The sequence below is a fragment of the Lutjanus erythropterus genome, chromosome 13 (genome assembly GCF_056507025.1).
Source record: "Lutjanus erythropterus isolate fLutEry1 chromosome 13, fLutEry1.hap2, whole genome shotgun sequence".
Taxonomy (NCBI): Eukaryota; Metazoa; Chordata; class Actinopteri; order Lutjaniformes; family Lutjanidae; genus Lutjanus; species Lutjanus erythropterus.
The window spans coordinates 16240182-16260383 of record NC_139329.1 but is presented as its reverse complement, the minus strand read 5'-3'; the positions used below and the strand labels follow the sequence as shown (position 1 = coordinate 16260383).

Genomic DNA, 20202 nt, shown 5'->3' with positions numbered 1-20202 from the left:
ATGTGAATGAAAAAGATATTGACAAAAATGATAAAATCTTTGTTCATTATACGCTGATGAGTCATGACAAGAAGAAATAGTTGGCTCTTTTCAGGTGGAAAACCTTAGTCAGATCGCAATAATTAACCATCTCAAAGCACTAATAGAATGAAGCCAGCTCAAAAGCTGCATGCCTCATCTTCACCAGCAGCCTGTCAGGTGAGAAGAAAAGAAAGAAAACAGAAGAAAGAGGAGAGATGACTTGTGGACACTTTTCTCTTACATTCAGAGGACAGACTGAGGCGTTCCACTAGTGAGGAACACCTTGTGGATTAAAGACGTGTGGACAAAACGCAACCAATTTGAAAAGACACCTGAAAACACACTGTCACGACGTGTCTGCTCAGGTTTATATAAGTTATTTGAGTAGACTGAGTCGATAGCATGTACATATTAATTCCATTTTAGGACTATATTTAATGTATAAAAAGTTCTGTGTGGATTCAGGGCACTTTGTCTTGCTTCATTAACATATTGTCAGATTTAACGGAGACAATCTTACAGCACATATCTACTCCCTCTAAAATGTAATTATTATTTCTTACAATTTCATAAACAGAGACCAACTCTTCTGATTAACATTTAACATAATTTGAAGCATGGCGTCAAATTTAGCAGAAGACCTCAGTAATAATATAATAATATAAAAAGTCTGTTTTGTCAGATAATAAACATCATCAGTGTCCGAAAACCGATAACGACTCATCCATAGTGACTTATGCATTCATTTTTACATGAAAGAATGTGTCAGTAACACCTTCTCAGCCTAACACAGTTCAAGGTATACCTACTTTTCATTAGTATTTATACAGCCAGGAGAAATATCCTTCAGCAAAAGAAAATTATGACCAAATCATTGAATAAATCTTGAATAAAGCAAAACAAAAGATGTGAGAATTTAATTAACTACAGTTTTTAGGAAGCAACTAATACCATTTTAACACCAAAATTAGTGTGAATATGCAGCTAAAATAGTTAAGAATAAGCGACAGACCCTTTTCCCATCGCCAGTAGATGAGTTTGTCAGTTTTTCCTGATGGGTGCTGGAAAGCCGATACTGAACTCATGTCTGTTTAGGGGCTAGAGAGAAAAGGCTCTCTTTGTTCAGCTCTCAGTAATTTTCTAGTTTCCAACTAAATCTCTGCGGTTTGAAGTTTAGTTTTTCTCCTGCATTGCTGTTTGAAAGTTCAGGTATCTGCTTTATTACCGACAAAAGCAGCAAACCTTCATTAGTGACTGGAGCTGGAGCCAATAAATACCTGTGACCACTGCAGAGACACTTGACCTGGGACTGAATGCCAACTGCACCCTTTCCAACAAAAAACAGTTCTTATTGGGTGTTAGTAGATTTTTTATCCAGTGTAAAAGCAGCTTAAGACTAAAACTAAATAAAAAATTCTTGTCAAAGTTAACACTATCATTTTTCTGTAACCGAAATGCTGATTACAAATCAGGAGACTACTTTGTATTTTTGACTTACGTAATTGTTGATGAGATCCGGATGGTCTTTCTCGATGCCGTCATCTAGAATAGTCACCACTACACCTCTTCCCGTGTAGCCTTGAGCCCAGGCTACTTTGGTATTCAGGTCTTGATGTGTTGGGGTGGACTGGAGGAGACACAAGGAATTTGTTAAGCTGTCAATCTGCTGTGACTGACACTGCCCAGACATAATAGCAGAAAAGGTCTGTCCATGTGAGAACAGCTCAAATCATCTGCGAAGACCTTTCTCTCGCTGAAAAATCCTATGTTAGAAATGAAAACAGAAATGCTCAATACAAGAAAAAACAAGACATAAAAGGAAAGATCAGAGGTAGTTCATGAACACTTAAAATCCAATTTTAATGCATCACCCGGACACGTCTGCCTGCTCTGAGCTGCTCAGCACGAGCATCCTGCTGTAGTTACGCTGTCAGAAAGAAGACAGACAACCTGTTGCAGGTCAGAAATCATGGTGAGAGCATTTGCCTCTCTCGCAGAAGAAATAACTGTCTGCAAGCTTCAAGAAGAGGAGGGGAGAGGGAGACAAATGGGGGATACGGGGTGGCAAAGCGTGATTTGGATGAAGAAGGGAAAATTCGTACTGTGAGAAATATGAAGAGAAGTGAGCGCCGGAGGTGAAAGAGATGGTTACGGATAAACATGTAAGGTAGACGGAGGAATGGAAAAACATCACAGACAACCTTCTCTGCCCCCTCCTCTGTTTCCTGCTGAGTTTTCTCCACCGGGCACAACTACTGCATGTGCACCTCTGTGAGAACGCTTAGATACTTAGGTAAGCCTAAATTCCTGAATGTAGTCTTTTAACTTGCAAACACCGTTCAATACATTTTAAGTAAATGTTTGCCACAAACTGATGTACCCAAGTAAACCAAAATAAAAGCTCACTAAATAGAAAAAAACAAAACAAAACGGTTGCGATACCAAGACAAAACTTCAGTACTGGCAGTATGTACTTTCAGTGAAACCATCTTTGTTTGGTTCTCAAGTAAGAGCTGTGTAGAATAGAGAAAAAGGGGCTTAAGTCCTCAAACGATTAGAGGTCTAATGCTGAATGGCAGAGGTGGTTTCACAACTTCTATTCAGTGGTGATTTATGTCTGGGATAGTCAATGTTGTCATTAATCCCTTGCAGTGACAGAGGTTTTGTGCATATAAAAAAGGAAAAAGGGGAGATTAGGGCAAATTGAAGCATCTCTGAGAAAAGCTGTGAATAACGAAACAGACATGGAGCCAGGACCATTTTCTATCAATGTTTCACAGGTGATGCCGCTCAGGAGCCGATCTGTCCTGACATTTAATTTTAACATTCATCTCAGCATTCTGGGAAGCATTGTATTATACGTTTCGCGGAGGAAACCTTGTGTTGGTGGTGAAGCTGATGTAACTAAGCCCTTCAGGGTTAGTCCAAAAGACAAGCAATTCAATTTATGCTTATCTGGCTGACCATAAGGGAATTAATAACTTCTGCCACTGCGATAATGAATACATCTTTCAATCAGGTATCCTCACATGCTTCCACAGAGCTGAAAACACAGAGTGCTGCTCTGCTCAGAGAGGGATGAATGAGGAGTCCTTCAGTGTTTAATCAGAAATAATTGCATGGCGAAAACTGAAAAAATGTGCATTTTGCTATTCAAAAAATCTGAATGCAGGGGAAGACCTTCTCCATAGCTTTGAAATCTTAAGTTAGAAATTCAAAAATTTAAGTCATCTTATATTCAGCTTTACTGTGCATCTTTCTTTGTGGTAATATGACACAGATTTCAACAATAAGCATGCTACTGCAAATTACACTATGTATACCAATTTATAAATAATATACTGAATATTTAAATGTTTGGTTGCACTTTATTTAACAGTGCCCTAAACAGACATGACAAGCTGTACTTTGTATGGAATTAGATGACAATTAGAAATAGTGTTCTTTATTAGACAATATCAAACCCTTATCAAACTTTATTAGAGGGTAATTAGGGACAAATTACATCAGGAGTGTACTATAAACTTAAGTGAAATAGAATTGGCAGAATAGGCAAGACCGATGTCTACTTCTTTGTCGTAATGTGTCCTAAATTACAATCTAATAAAGTCTAATTACGATCTAATATTGTCTAATACAGAACAGATTATTTCTATTTTTTTCTAATTTGATACATAGTATGGCTTGTTAAATATTATGTCCCATTAGGTGTATCGTATCTAATTAGGGTATAACTACAAACATATTGTTTCTAGTTTTTGTCTAATTTGAAATAAAGCACAGCTTGTTATGTCTTGTTAGTGTACCGCTGGGTGTATGGTGTCTAATTAAGATATAGCTGTTTGTTTACTGACTACTAAAGAACATATATTTCTAGTTTTTGTCTAATTTAATAAAAAGTACAGCTCGTTACAACTTATTAGTGTACTGTAAAATAAAGCGTGACTAAATTTTTAACATATTTGCCATAATGATAGACTAATGAGGTCTCAGCTGTAAAGATAAGAAAACAGAAAACAGCACACACCAGGTACCACTGCTTGGGGAAATCAGGGTCTGTTGGGTCTTCATAGACGTCCCTCTTCTTCCTTTTTTTCACCACTTGCTGCTCCGCCCACAGGACCTGCGGTGCCCAAACACACACACACACACACACACGCACACACACACGTACACACAGAAAATTCATAGTTTACACAGTTATCCTCGTATGCTCCTGTGTCATTACTAATGTTCTAATTTCAGAAAGTGTTGCAATGTCCCACAGACCGGAGACGTGGAAAAACACGGCCCCAGCTGTGTTCGAAAAGCAATAACCAGAAAGAGAGGCAGAGATGTGAAGCAAATCTAATTTATTTCATTCCTAAGATGCAGAGGGGAAAGTGGCTACTGTACAGTGTGTCAGAGTAGGGGCCTTTGAAGTCCTGAAGGCTGCAGGGGTTTGTATGGGATTGGCTGGGGTGTGTGACAGAAATTGCTAATATCACACATAATAAATGTCATTAGTTTTGTTTCTAAAGTTGTAAAAAAAAAAAAAGAGAACCAAACATGCTTGCCAAAAACCACACAATAGCAAATTATTGAATGTCTGTCCACATGCCAGTTACAATGAAGGTTTTTCTTGCTTGCATCAATATATTTTGACAGGTACTTCGCTTTGTGAGCATGGTTGCCAGTAGTAAAAATAAATAAAGACACCTGTGGAATTTAATATTTCAATTTATGCTTAAATATTTAAACTCACACCACATAAATACTAGACAAAAACAAAACAATTCGGTTTGAGTTTATCAAGTTGCATCGTGAAGGTAGCAGCGCCTCCTCCAGATGTGGCAACCTTCTTCTTCAACTGCCAAATATTTGTCTGTGTTCAGGAAATTCAGAGATTTGTTTCTAAACACATAATAAATGTTAGAAAATAATTGCTGAAAACGTGAAGATACTGCAAACCATTGAAACCACTGAATTGTAAAGTTAGACTGTTAAACTGTTTCTGTGTTCAGGATTTTCAACTTTCATGGCATCTCATGAACTTCCTGCCCTGGTTATAACAACCCGATGCTGAAGAAAATAATTTTGCTGCAGATTAAGGGGAATGAGTTAATTCTCGAGTGGGTCACTGTCCTCGGCTCTGGTGGCTCAAACATGTCTGTGCAAGTCTAATAAAGCTGCTAGATGGAGCATCCATTTTTCAGGTTGTAGTGTTATCTGACACTTGAGACAGTGAACACAGCCCCAGCATGTCAGAATGGAGAAAACCGCTTATTTTTTTCACAATCTTTAAACCTGATTGAGTACATTTATATTTTCATGGATTTTCATAATCATTCAAATTTGGTTGGGTGGTTAATAAGACATTTTTCTGTGGTGTGATGGACTCTAAAGACATATATTTTATTGCACCTCTTCCATTTTGAAAGTGGTCAAAAATACTTCCACTTGCAACAGAAACACCTGTCTGCTGTTCAATAACAAAAACAACATCTGATTTCTTAGTTGTGAAGTCTGCTCAGTTTGAATATGGAATACACAACCAGTCAACTTCCATACTTTCTCACAGATGGAACGGTATTCCACCTAGACGAGCATGCCAACAAGGGTTTCATGTCTTCCTATAACAGAATGAATATTTTCATAAATAAATTAGTTAGCCCACAGCATGTGCGTGATCCAAAGAATGAGAAATGAAGCCATTAGGAAACCACAGAGAACGTTGGATCTCGCGTAAAAGACCGGAGATACTGCTTTAAGAAATGCTACACTTTGATATAATTTAACAAAAACCTGCTATTATTCTTGCAAGTGTGAGTTATGGAGTAACAGATTCAAATAATATTTAAAAGTTAACTTGGATTAAACTAAAACTGTTGCAGAGGGAATTTGCATAGATGGAGTGAAACCAAAGCAGAGCCACTTATCCTCTCCAGCAGTTTGAGTACATGCTATTGTGCGTTATTATTGTCAGTGATAAATGCATCTTTTGCTTATTTTTTGCTGAAGGTGACAAAGCTTTAAGTGGTTCCACTTCTATAAAGAACACTCAAGTGAAGCATGTCTAACTCAGTGAATTTCCTTTGCAGTGCCCTGCAGATTCTGATGTATGCCTTGTTATTTAAGTATTTTAATTTCTTTTCAGTCAGTTTTATCTCTTTTTGCTTGTTGAGTTGTTCCTGGTGGCAAGGCCTCTCTATTTGCTTGATTTGATGATTACATGCTCTTATAAAGAATGTGGTCTGAATAAAAACATGTTCAGCACAGCTACTGGGGGCGGTGTGGCTCCTAACCTAGTTGAAAACTTTGCCTCAGAAAATGAAGCCATTAACCTCATTCAAGTGACCCTAGACTAATTAACATTTATCTCATTTCATTACATTTATAACTGCACATGGCTGACCTCGTTGCACTGCTGCCCACTGCACACCACATTATTATGAGAGCAAAATTACAACTGATACATGAAACAGACGATGATCTGCTGGACACAGCATCCGCTGAGGATACTCACGATTCACTGTCAAAGAATACAGATGATTAAACGTTAGCACATTCAACTCAGATTATTTATATAAGCAGGATTTTTGCAGGTTTAAAATCCATTTCACAACTACAAAAATAAAAATGCCTATGCTAAACGTTCATCATTTTAATTTTTATTCACCTATTTTTTAAGCATAGTTTGATGTAACCCTCTTTCCTGCCAAATTAACATTAGCTTAACTCATTAAGCTAATGCAGCCTGCACAGAAACAGTGATTTAGCTAAGAACACAACACTTTAGCAAAATATCTCACGTCTGAGTGACAACTTTTTGTTAGATCTGAAGGATGAAATGTTTTTAATTATGGAAAATTGTGTAATTATGTGTTTGTATGTACGAGAAATGTGGAACGCAACATTCCAGCCAAATCACCCACTCTTAATCGATATCTCCCTGGAGAACAAGTCAGTGATGGAGAATAAATAAGAACACAGAGATAAAGTAGAAACAAGAACCACCATGAGGTCTGGGACAAAGACAAAGAGTAGCCAAACACAACCGCACGAAGAAGCAATCACGAGACAAGAAGGAGGTCTCCACATGGCCCCGGTCCATAATCCACTTGAGAAATAAACTATTTGTTCCATCTCTTGCACACTGTCCTGAGGGCTTTTCCTGTCTGATGACTGAGGAAGACGAAGCTGTGCTGGTATTGTTTGTAACACAGAGACACTGTTAGAGACACAGCCTGTGCTTTGATCTATGGATCTGTGCTCTCACAGTTTATGGGGAAAGAATGTATGTTAAAAGAACAAAAATCCCTTGAAAAGACCAGAACCAACAATGAACTGAGCTGAGTAACAAGTATTGTCTGTGTATCCAAAACCTGATATAGTTTCCTCCTCTGAGCCATACATCTCAATTGTTGTCAAAGACTGTTACGAACCCATCAGTGAGCCACACATTATGACAGACATGGGCACTGTAGTTTATTTTGAGTCTTTCTCACACTGTTTTGGTACTGCTAATCAGATTAGGGCTGGACAATATATCATTTATACTGAAATCATGACAGAGGACTAGATAACGTCTTAGATTTTGGATATTGTTATATGCTATAAATATTGTCTTCTCCTGGTTTTAAAGGCTGCATTACAATAATGTCCACCTTATAGCTGTGGTTAATTACATATTTATATACATACTGTATTATGTTTTGTGACAGCATTCTCCAGAAGGGTGATAAGTTAAAAAGAAAACACAACAAAGTTTCATTATTCGAAATGCATTACCTGTCTGTAAGTAGATTCACTTCCTATATAACCTGACTGAGCCAATATAAAACAATTACTCAAGCCATCACTGGTTAAACATCTCAAATTTCAGTAAAATCCTTTTCATTATTTGTTTTCAAGCCAAAGCAGCCTCCTGGCATGTTGTTGTCTAGTAGCCTTCAACTCACTGTTCCATCAGAGGACACACATCAACACAGACTGACAGATCACACTAAATGTAGCCACACGGGCAGAGGTCTTCATTTTCTCTCCAACTTATTTTATTTCTTTATCTAAAAAGTGAACTGCTTAGAAAGTAATTTAATATAAAAGCAGTGAAATTTATTTTTTAAAGCAGTTTCAAAGACTTTTCAAACCTTGAAAATTCAAGTTTTTATGAACCCTGGATGTAATTTTCTGAACTTCACAGACTGTTCTGGCTGCTCTATTAATTGTTTTTAATCACCTAATTATTATATCTACATTAGTGATGATTATTTATCAAAAAATCTCATCATTTTATAGTTTGCCTAATATACTGTCACAATATTGGTAAATATCGATGATGATATTTGATTTTGTCTATATTGCCCAGCACTACCCAAGACCCCTCAAGGGGCTGCAAGATAAATTTGAGGGGTTGTGAGACGATAAACAGAATAGGAAAGCAGAAAAAAAAAAGCTACACGGGCCTATGTTTACTTTGCAGACATTCCTTTAATATTTGATTTTCCTGGATCATTTTATATCTTCAGGCCTCTAAAAATAACTCATATCTGAGAGGGAAAAATCCCTCTGTCAGACCGGAGTTGAACTATTCACAACCTGTGGATGTATGCAACCTGCGACTTTGAGTACCTAACCCCAGCGCACGACAAATTCAGTATTTCCTCATGTCCCTCATGTCATGACTCATATTTAAAGATTTATGTCTTCAGTAGGAATATGTGGGCTCGGGGTGCCTCACACAAGCTAGGGAAGCCAGAATGCATTGAGAAACTGCTAATGTATTGTGGGATTTGTTCTTTTCATGGGATTTATTGGCAATAACAAAAATGTAGCATATCAGCAGCCTTGTCCTTTAACAGCGAGGCCTCTGCACAGTTAAGATGGAATGCAGTCTTACAGCCTGAGACTGTAGCGAAACTGTGAGAGAAAGAGAGAGAGCAAGAGTGATGTAGGGAAAGGTCCCTCAGAAACACAGCATGCAGTAAGCTGCCTTACACTGCGGTTTGTACAAAACCAGCAGCAGCCACCCCAAAACAAATCGATTCCTTCCCTCATAGAGAAGGTGTGGGGTGTGGAGAGCAGATGACAAACAACCCTCGCAAGCAAAACGGTAAAAGCTTATGCAGCTGCCAATGTCATCGTGCCACTGTGTGATTATTCAAAGGGAATGGCGATAAGCGGCATGTTAGCACCGCGGAGCAGAGGAAAAGAGACAATGGAAGTAATGTGAGAGACAGCAGCCAAATTACAGAGAGGAAACACTGTAACGAGCTCAAAGCTTAGCATTGACTAATCCAAATCCAACCATTATGTTCTCACTGCCTTTTAAACGTGTTTTATTTAAACTAGGTGAAGCAGAACCTTTTCCTTTCCCCTTTTCCAGGGATCAGATGGTCTCATGCACACCTGTGAATATACAAATGCACATTAATAAACACATGTTAACACAAACCCACTCACTTACGCTATGATGTTTTTTTTTTGGCAGTGGTCATGCTGTGCCTGAGGTTTGGACTGTTGCTGCTTGTGTGGGTGGGTGGGTAACCTAAGGACAAACTGTTGCTCCCTAGCCGGAAGCCTGATGCCCTGAATAGCTGGAGGTTCAAGCACGGTGTTAAGTTGAACTACTGCCTGAGATGAACCTGAAAGATATTCTGTCAAAAATGTCTTTATAGTTGACACATCTTTATCTCCCTGCTGCTGGTATGGCTCCGGTTTTAAATTCTACATGCTTTGGCATTGCAATCTAGGCACACAGTAAAAATCACTTTCAATCTTTCAAATTAATTCTAGTCATGCCTGCAACTTATTAGGAGGACATCAACTTTCAACTGATTGTTTATTATTACAATTTTTGCCAACAGTTCATTCTGCATTTCATCCTTCACCATTTTATACAATTCTGAAATCCAGTGCCCGGTTGCATGACTAGAGTTGCCCTTAAATTTTCATCAAGGACACCTTATGAAAAAATGAGTTGCATTAAATCACCATCAGAATTTTCCTTAGGATGTTGAAAGTAAAAACCCTTCCTATTTGCTCTAAACTACTACAGAAAATTTTAAGGGAACCATAACAGTCTCATAAAAATGAAATGATTTGTTGAGACAACAGCTAATTTATGGGGATTGAAGGGAAGGAGGATATACCAAGACACATTTTTCAGGACAGGGAAAAACCACTGGACACTATGAGAGATATATAACTATTGTTCCAAATGGATGCAGGACATGTGCGGCAGCCATGATGCATATAGATGCGAATATGTGAAATGTAAGTAAAAGCAAGTATATCACCTGCCATATTGTATTGTTCACAATATATGGTTCTAATTTTTCTTCAACCCTATATTTTCATTTTTCCAATCAAGGTTACAGTGAGTAGTACATTAGCCAGTTAAAAAAAAGCAGGACGAGACTTCTATTTAGATAATTTTATTTTTGACGTTATATTTTGTGGTTATTCCAGTGGAAACACTATGTCTTTTGTCCACAGGGGCCTCCACAATCAGCCAAATATGAAAGTTCCTTGCAGTATTTTTAAAGTGGTTTATGCAATCCAATCCTTTATCCTCGACTCTGTCACTGCCCATACTAAATCTCATTTGTTGTTGATTTGGAAGATCCCAAATAACCATCTAAGTGTCATGGTGCTCTCCCAGCTTCCCGGCAGACACCTCTGAACCCATACGCTCTCAGAGCCTTGTTAACGTCCCTTTAGCCTGACCCCTGACACCACTGGCCTCAGTGAATGTCACCATATCTCACTAATGATGTCTTGGGGCCTTTGTGCTTGTCAGACCACATCAGTTTTCTCCTCAGCCAGCTTGACTCGGGCTCAGGAAAAGCAAGAGAGTAGTCCTTGGGCTCTACTTGGCAGCCCTTGCTTGCTACAGATGGTCCAAGTCTGCTCTCACTTCTTAACTGCCCCCTTTTTAGCACCAGTCAGGTACCTCTTGAGATGCTCTTAAATAGCAGCAATTACCACTGCTGCCTCCAGTGTTTCCAATGTAAACATGGCAGCAGTGTGCTGCTGAATCAGGTGGCAGCAGCTCTTCACAAAGGAAAATATCCATTCCCTTTTACCCCAAGTGCAAATGTATCCTGCCATGCAAAAAATATTTGGTTTTATTGTAGGTTTTGAGATTGCTGCCAGTGAGAATTCACACACAGTGGAGGTGAAGAGCATTTTGTTTACAGCACTCGAAGCGTAAAAACATAACAATAGAAAAACAACAGCCATGTCTCTTTTCAGAATCAATGTTCCACGGTTCTCACTGTCGACAGAACTATTTTCTACATTATTATATAGAAAATATAGAAAACCATTTACAGAGAGGTTTGTGGAGCACCCGTCTTTGTTCCTGGGACCTGTGTGGCATTTTGCCTGCTCACGTCTGAATAAATTTCCTCATTCAACAGCTCAGGAGCGAATAAAAACAGTAAAGCTCATGAACACATGTTGTAAAAGGTTATGACATTCTTTAAGTCAAAAATGTACCATATTAATGTTTATTTTTGTTACGTTATTTGTCCCCTCTAGACACACACACCTCCCAAGCCACATGCGCACAGAGTGAATTAGTATAGAGTACATCTGAAAAGATTGTTTGCTTTGTCTTACTGCAACATTTCTTCTGTGCATTTTAGATAAGATAATAAAACCCAAATAATGCCAGCTTCTGGGTAAAATTACAGTTTTTATATATAGGCTTGTTATCAGCATATCTCTTGTTGTCTTCACAAGACAGCCGTGTAATAATAATATCTTATTATCATTTTCATATACAATAAAATGTCTTTTTTAAAGATCATATCTTGTGTTTCCTCGAGGATTATTTTCTCTGTACTGTGAGGCAGCTCGGGTTGACGTGCTTTGATCTGAAGGCTGCTGGATTGTGAAGATTTAGGTGTAATAAAAATTCAAGAGTAATGTGTTTATGTGAATTCAATCAGTGTAAAAAATGTTAACTAAAATGAACAAATCAACAACCAAGCAAAATTAATAAATCAATCAATCAACAAATTTGTTCCAAGCCAGTGCATGAATTTCATTATGCAAAGAAGAAACCTGATAATGATTTTAAATACAGAAAAAGGTTCTTGTTATTCATGAAGGCTGATTTACAACAAGATAGAATAAGTGATTTCTGCCCTCCTTCACTTTCTCTTCTGACTTCCATTGTCACTGTCGATGAGAAGAAAAACTTGCTGTCAGAAAAATGAATTTGACCAGAGTGTAATTCTCAGTTTAAGATATAAAATCAAAAGAGGTTGTTTTTTGTTTTTTTTTTGTGTGTTTTTTAACTAACAACAGAATAAGAGTGCATCCTGCCAGATCTTCCTCCTGTATGAACAGTGCAAACATAGTACAGATATAGGTCTGGCAATGTGAGACTGTTTATCTCTTAATCCCCTGTAAGAAAAAAACCCGTCCCAACACTACATTGGCATTTCCATGCTGACTCAACTACATCTGGTATACACAGAAAAAAAGACTTTTGCAGTTATTGCACGCCAGGTATAAAGTGATGGCTGGGCTGTGTGCAAATTCTGAACCAGATGCCCAAATGGAGATATATATTATATATTCAGGGATGGAAAATGTTTGTGTTTTTGGATGTTAGATTGAGGAATTTTAGTTAACATTTAGAAGCAAATAATGATTTTACATGACTGGGGAAAATGTGAAGCTAAACACAGAGATACTCCCAGCTGTCGTCATGTTTGGGAGTTTTTTTTTTTTTTTGCATATTTACAGCTACGTGGTACCTCAGATCGGGTCAGGGGGACAGATGGAAGGACCGGTGTGGACTGAAAGGAATACAGAGTTTGACAAGCTGTCATTGATGCTGGCATCCTTTTCTCCTGTGATATACACACTCTGTGTGTGTGTAATCCAATCTGTCTTTTGGCCTTTTGTTGCCAACATGGAGCGCTGCGATGATCTGTGTGGGAGCTGACACCAGTCTTACCTGTGGTTCTTTTTGCAGTCTGATGTGCATCCCCCTGTGGCCAGACAAAGCCCTCTTCTCCACGGCATGATGCCTGAAGTGATAATAATCTCCAAAAACCTGCACAAACACAAAGGGAAAGGCAATGAGTTCACCTGCAGCAACTAGACGGACAGATAAAACACCGTGCTCACCAACGCGTTCATGTGCAGACACGAGCAGATAGTCTTCATTTCGGAAACAGCCCATTTGGACATCGAAGCCTGGCATTTTCTGTCCATATGCAAAGCTAAATGAGTATCTATTCCTGTGCTGGCTCGTAGAAATGTGTCTCTTCACCTTCTCACACATAAAACAACCATTATTTTATTAGCACCCAAAACATATCGCGTGAGGCTTTGCCACAGACGTGCTATAATAAGCCATGTGAGATTTGTAGTCTTGAATGCTAACAAAATGGGTCTCTTATTATTGTTTAAAGGAGATCTTAAATTTCCACTAGCCAGTGCAGAGTTAGACATCTACTTAGCTATTTGAGCAAAAACCAGATTCATGTTTCAGCTCTTCAGAGAGAATGATAAAAGAACCTGTCGACTCTGCTGAGCAACAAAACCCAGAGGAACAGAAGCTAACCTGGAAGTGGAGTGAAGTGACTTCTCTGCAGTCTAGAGAAAATGTCAAACACACACACACACACACACACACACAGAAGTGCACTGACAGAAAGACATCCATTATACGACTGCAGATGGACAGTATCTATGAAAAATGATTAGTCGCATCCATTAGAGGTAGAGTCACTTCAGAACTAGGCTGAAACATTCCTTGTGCCACTGTCAGTGTTCCTTCACACGCCTTGCTCATAAAAGAGCTTTTAAGGACAAGCAATTGGGTGACAGCTGTCACCAAACTAGCCTAAAGCCTCGGGGAGTGCTTTCTTTCTGTCAGCCGTGCTCTTAAGTGACACACGAAGCAGCTTGTGCCTCCCCCAAGTCATGGTCAAGGACAGATGACCTGAGAGCAAGATAGAGACTACATAAAACAGACCTTCAGAGATAAGTGCACGGTAAAAAAAGACAAAAATAACCAAACAAAAGGTAGAGGAAAACAAAAGCGAGGGGCGGCCCCGCCACTCTTAACACGGGTATTCACATGAGAGCAGCCTCCATTTGAAGAGGAAGCATCGCAATCTGTACAGTAGTGCCACCGGGGACTGGCTCACCTTCACAAGCCCAGTGGAGCGGAGGAAGAGAGGAGGAGGGGGAATGACGAAGGGATGGGCAAGGGTGGGGGGGGGGGGGGGGGGGGGTGCAGGGTTTGACAGGCCGACCAGGCAGGATGGATGCGTGTGAGGAGGGAGAAGAGCAGACGCAGCAGGATGGAAGGCTCTCCTGGGGCTGCAGGCTGATTCTGCCGGCTGGCTGTCTGCGAGTCGACCAGACTGGAGGATGGAGCTCAGAGGCCTAGTTTGGCAGCACTGAAATAAAGCTGCCAGCCCAGTGCCGGCCAATTTGACTTCATTTGTCAAATATTTGTAATTAAGACTTGACTTTGAAATCACTTGCTGTGATAATTTCCACATAAACCCGAGTGGCCATCAGTCTTAAATTACTCAGTGTTATACAAAAAGGATCTTTTTTTTTTCTCCCTTGGAGTTCACGTTGAAAAGATGAATAAGGCTGCTTTTGTGAGGAGAAGGCTTTGAAAAAGGAATGATTAAATGACTAAAAATATCACAAGTACAAGAAAAAATATCAACACAAAAGCTTTCTTTCTGATGTAAAGGCATACCGTGCAGCATATTAAAAAAACATTTTACAGACAAGAATTGGAAAGGTCAAATGTCCACGGAAATAACGTAATGAATTTGAACTTAACAGTTTAAAAATGATTTTTAATGGGTCCATAGTGAGAGACAATGCATCCAGCAGCACAATGAAGTGAAAATGAGTGCACATAACGCAGGTCTGTTAACAGACTCCAGTCTGCAATGTAAACCACAGAATCGTAGAGACACATTAGGCTTTATGATCAAAGAAAGTTTACATCATGTCGACACTTCTGTCCATTAGCACATTTGCTTTCTCACGCTCCTGAGCGCTCTTGTCTCTGATGCGAGTTTGCTGCAGGCCGGTTTTCCAGTGGTTCATACCAGGCTTGATATCTAACCCACTGCTGGTTATGTGCACAGTGTTTCACTTGATGTTTCCCAGTCAGAATTTCCGAAAAAAGACAGTGGAGTCTAAAAACTGGACTGACAAGAAAAGAGACAGAGGAGAAAACGGCAAAATCAGCTGGGGCTGTGCTGGTGGGGAATCAAGGCCACTGTGGCCACAGGGCAGATAACTGTTTCAGGGGCATAAAGCCAAAGTGAGGGGGCATGGAGGTCATGGGCATCGTGGCTGCCATAGTAAAGACTCATATAAACATAATCCCCCTCTATGATCACTTCTGACCCACTAGAAGTGTATGGTGATGGCTGTATCCATGCAGATTAAGCTCTCTGCCTGTAGTGTCTTATTTTCTTATATTTTGCTGTGCACGGGACGTTTCTGCACTTCAGCCTGTTTGGCAGTGGTGTTTAGCCCCCAGCCAATACAGCGTGCAGGTTGTGAGGTCAGGACTCTATAAAAATCTCTGTAAAGATCTTCTCTATAGAGACCAACTGTTACGAAGGATGAAAAACATATTTCTAATACTGCAATCAAAAATATCTCAATACAACACTGCACTGTGGCAATATCTTACATTATATGGTTAATTATTTTATTAGTCTTATATTATCTTATAAAGGGACGGCAGTTCATGCCAATAGAACTGTTTAGTCAGACATATTATTTAATAAAGGGCATCTTTTTTAAGTCATAATTTTTCTTCATTTTTTTAAATATATCAATAAATATCACTTCATGGACATTGTGGAATTATTGAACATTTTGATTGTGGCTTGGTTACATCCGATACATTGCATTCTCTGTCTCTTTCCTTTGCTGTCCGTCTGTGAGAGCTGCAGAAAGAGTTTTACACACACACACAAACACACACAGGTACAGCAGACTAAGGATTGCATCTGCTGTATTCACATAAAATCCAGCATTGTTCAGGTGGTGGTGTGTTTATTTGTGCATTAGAATGTAACCACTGTGAAACTATATTAGAAAACAACATTATTTGTCCGATGCACTGCTTTGAGAAAAAGGGCCAACTTTTAATGGTGAGTTTACAATCAATGCTGCATATTCTGGGGCAGCTGTTTAGCTCAGATGGTGGAGGCTGTCAATCAATCAATCCTCTGTGGCAACCGCTGGTTCGACTCCCGCCTGTGGCCCTTTGCTGCACGTCATGCCCTCTCTCTTCACCCCCCCTTTCCCATCTATTCTTCGGCTATCCTATCTAACAAAGGCAAGAAAAGCCCCAAAACATAACTGCATATTCTCCTTTTAAACTTACATGTACATGGGTGAAGTAGTTGTCTTCAAGTCAAACTGTACTTGATAATTATCATTAAACTCCCAGACACCAACCAGATATAAATATGTTACCTTGGCACACTGGAAGTTATATAGTTAATAGTACCAGACCGAAAGGTTCATTAGAGCCACTATAAGAGGATATTCTCCTCAGAGACGCTGTTGTGCAAGGTCCTCAGTTGATGCCGACTCCATGACATCTTCACTAAATTAGACAATCAGCAACTGACCTTACAGACACCCCATCTCGAAAGTAACGTCCAAGCCGTGAAAAAAAGGAAAGGACCTCAGAATGATGCAAGATTGAGGTGTGACCTGAGAAATTAATGAGACCCACTTTCACATTGATTGCGGTAGGGCAGAAAGCTAATTTGTGCTGCACCAGGGTGGCTTTTCTGTGGGACAAACCTATTTCCTGGAGTGCTGATGTCCTCATTTAGACCAAGAGTCTATGGGTCTTGGGAAATTGAGATGGAGATAGAACTGTTGGTGTAGCTGCCCATGAGTGTGGCTGAGTCATGCCTCTCTACAGTCTGAACCGGAATGAATCATATAGTGTGTGTGTTTGTGTGTGTGTGTGCGTGTGCATGCGTGCCAGCGATAATAATTGAGAGCACTGTGGGTCATTAGTCACCCTGCCACTATGCTCTGAGTCTGCATTAGAGGCATACTGCCCTTTACACTCCCCACTGAGCAGTGCCAGGAGCTGCTATCTCATGTACTCCTTATTTTAGTTGTTTCACCCCCATCTCCATCCTGTCTATACCTTTGTGTAACTTCAGCATTAGATAATCCTTTTACAATAAAAACAAGTCCAAATACGTTCTACGTCTAATTCAAGATTATTCCATGTGATCTTTAAAATATGCATCCACGCAGAAGTATGTTTCATTTATGAAAAGGGGGTGGGACACTGCAGCAAATTTGTATTTTTAAGACGTGCCCAGAGGTTTCCCTCAGGCAAAATTCAAATCTGCGTATTGTGTACTTGAAAAACTGTTGCATTCTTCAGAAATGTGTTTCCATCAGCATGCGTGTAAGTAGAGCAAGTATAAAAAGGAACAATAAGATATGACTGTTGACATCAGCAAGAATGTTGCACTCTGCTACACTTCTTCAGTAACATATTATAGGCCTTTGTGAGTCAAGGACAAGCTAACAATAGAGGATAACAGATCTCAATAGATTTGTAGAAGAATATTGGTATATTGTTAATATGGTTAAGGTAATATGGCTCACTTATAAGTGACTTTGGAGTCTGTGGAATTTTAAAGAGACATCTATTATCCCCTTTTTTTTTTACTTCATCCAAAGGAATATTTCAGTAAATTTTATGCTCCCAGATTGTGAGAGCAGTGGCTTGTGAAAGGACAGACAGTACAATAAAAATGTCCTTGTAAACTCCAGTGAAAGTAGCCACTGTAATGTACTTTCAGATATAATATATTATATGGAGCACAATAATTTACTTTTTTCACTCTGTGTTCTCGGGTTGGGGGGAAAAAGAGTTTATTAGATGCATTGAGATTCTCTCATTGTCTATCTAAACTAAATATGGATCATTACAAACACACCATAGGAACCATAGATTTAAACTCTGTGATTTGTGCACGATGTTTGTTCATTGTGCACATTGTACAAACTAATTATGCTTTATGTGACAACGCTTTGTTTAAAATCTGGGTAGGTTTAGGGACAGAAAACACTTGGTTAGGATTAGGGAAAGATAATAGTTTGGGTTAAAATGTTCACTATTGTGAGATCTTTCGCAGGTCTGGGGTTCCATTCTAGACGTGAGAGCCAAGGATAGTTGCCACACGGTTACAATATTTCTCATTTTACAACTAAATAGTCACTAAAATATGTTTCTGAAAACATTTTAAGTGAGAAATATGCAATGTAGTAACAATCTTGATAAGCTACAAAAAAGAATTTGAATTCTGACACCTTAAAATGACATTATTTCTGAACTGAAATTTGTCTAAATTGGGTTCATCTGATGTGAATGTCAAGTACTTCAAGTTTGTAATGTGAACAACTTTGAACTTGCAAGAGTGTGCAGTTGTCTACACGTTGGCTGAACTTGACTGCAACTGACATTAAGATCACTTATCAAAAGCTTTCTGTCAGTCCGAGAGCTATGCAAGAGCATCAAAGAGGCACCAATCAGTTGCACACTGGGTTTTTCACTATTTCTTCAGCCCACTCACCACATCAATGTTTCACTTTTGATTTTTATTTCTCTAATAATCCTTTACCTAACCCATTTTATCTTCCCACTCACTATTGGGCAATGAAAGTTAAAAGGACAGTGTTTACCACAGCATGTTCCATATCGGGGTCACACTCATAGTATTTTTCTACACTCCACCAGGGAATTCGAGCTCTCTGCTGACGTTATCGGCCAGAGTGGTTGTTAGACTTCAAGGTGACTGAAAAGTAATGTCACAGTGTGTCTCCTACATCCCATATTCTGCTCCGTCCTGTCCTGGTCTCTTCTATGGTGGCTGCCTTGGTCTCCATCCCCCTCCTGCCACAGTTGTTAAGTCAATATTGGCCATAGGGGATTGGCTTCAGATCAGTGGTGCCGAAAACAGAAATGTAGCAAGCTTTCACTGGGCTGTAACCTAATGTTATTTCACATTGCCGTGTATGTGCATACAAGTGTTTAGGCAACTCTCCAATGTTTCAAACTGATTTGTAATGCCGGAAAGTTTTCTTTCCACTCTCATCAAACTAGACGAGGATAAAATTATGCACTGCACTTGCTGAGAAATGTGCCTGAAATTTGTTTCGTGCCAGACACGCTGTGGTTGTCTCAAGTGATAGGCAATGGAAAAGGTAATAAAATCTAATTTTTCTTATCACCGAACTGAAATTCTGCAGGGAGACTCAAAAGAATTCCAATATTCAGAGAAGCGGCAGTGTAGAGGCAGTAGAGAGTGAAAGTATGTGTGTGGATTCCAACTACTGTGTGTGTGTGTGTGCGTGTTTTTGTATGCATTCAGCATGGGAACTGAATACAAATACTCAGTATTCAGCATGGGAGCTTAAAAGGTCCACTACGCTCATATTGACTGTGACAGAGTTCCACATTAAGTGTATTCCCTTAAGCTTGAGCAAAGTGCAGAGAGGCAAATCCACCTTATTGGACTCGGCGTCAATCAGAGCCATCTTTCAAGGAAAAATACTAGCAATCAATGGTTGGTTAGAGACACAGCAATAATAGTAATTCACTCTTAACACCAGGCACTTTAATTCACAGCCTGTGGCATATATGAATCCACTAACCTTGATGGAAAATGCTACAGTAGGCACATACAGTGGATGTGAAATGCACACAATGCTCTTCTGCTCCTCTGTACAGCAGGGAGGCACTCAGAGGCAGCTTCTGTTGCACATCTGAGATAGAAATGTCAGCGGCACGGCAGAGCTCATTGATTGCCACACAGCTCACCGGTCCTTTCTCCTCTTTCTCTTTTCCTTTTATACATCACCCTTTCCTTTTATTTATGTTGCTTAGTCACACAAAAGCCTACAGAAAAAAGGAGCACTCTTTGTTACTTACTTACAGGTTACACACACCAAATGTGTTGTTGTGCATCAGTATGGTGTGCTATTTGCTGTTGAGCTAATAAAACAGTCATGTTATTATCGTCCATTGCATTGAGCCACTGGGTTGCCATCTCTTAGACTAATTACAGCCGAAACTCTGGGGTTCCGCTTAGTGGGAGAAGCTCATTATTTTACTCTGAAACAGAGGCTAATTGAGTGTTT

At 39.4% G+C, this 20202-nt stretch overlaps 1 protein-coding gene across 2 annotated transcripts in view; it reads right to left on the bottom strand.

Moving 5' to 3' along the window:
• furinb (furin (paired basic amino acid cleaving enzyme) b) overlaps positions 1-20202 on the bottom strand; it is a 102844-nt gene that overhangs the window by 38672 nt on the left and 43970 nt on the right. For both annotated transcript variants that reach the window (XM_084733566.1, XM_084733567.1), the window contains exons 3-5: positions 12977-13075; positions 4049-4144; positions 1520-1648 (exon numbers count right to left, since the gene is read on the bottom strand). In XM_084733566.1, the coding sequence (XP_084589692.1) occupies positions 1520-1648; positions 4049-4144; positions 12977-13075 (324 nt within the window). The remainder of the gene's footprint in view (positions 1-1519; positions 1649-4048; positions 4145-12976; positions 13076-20202) is intronic.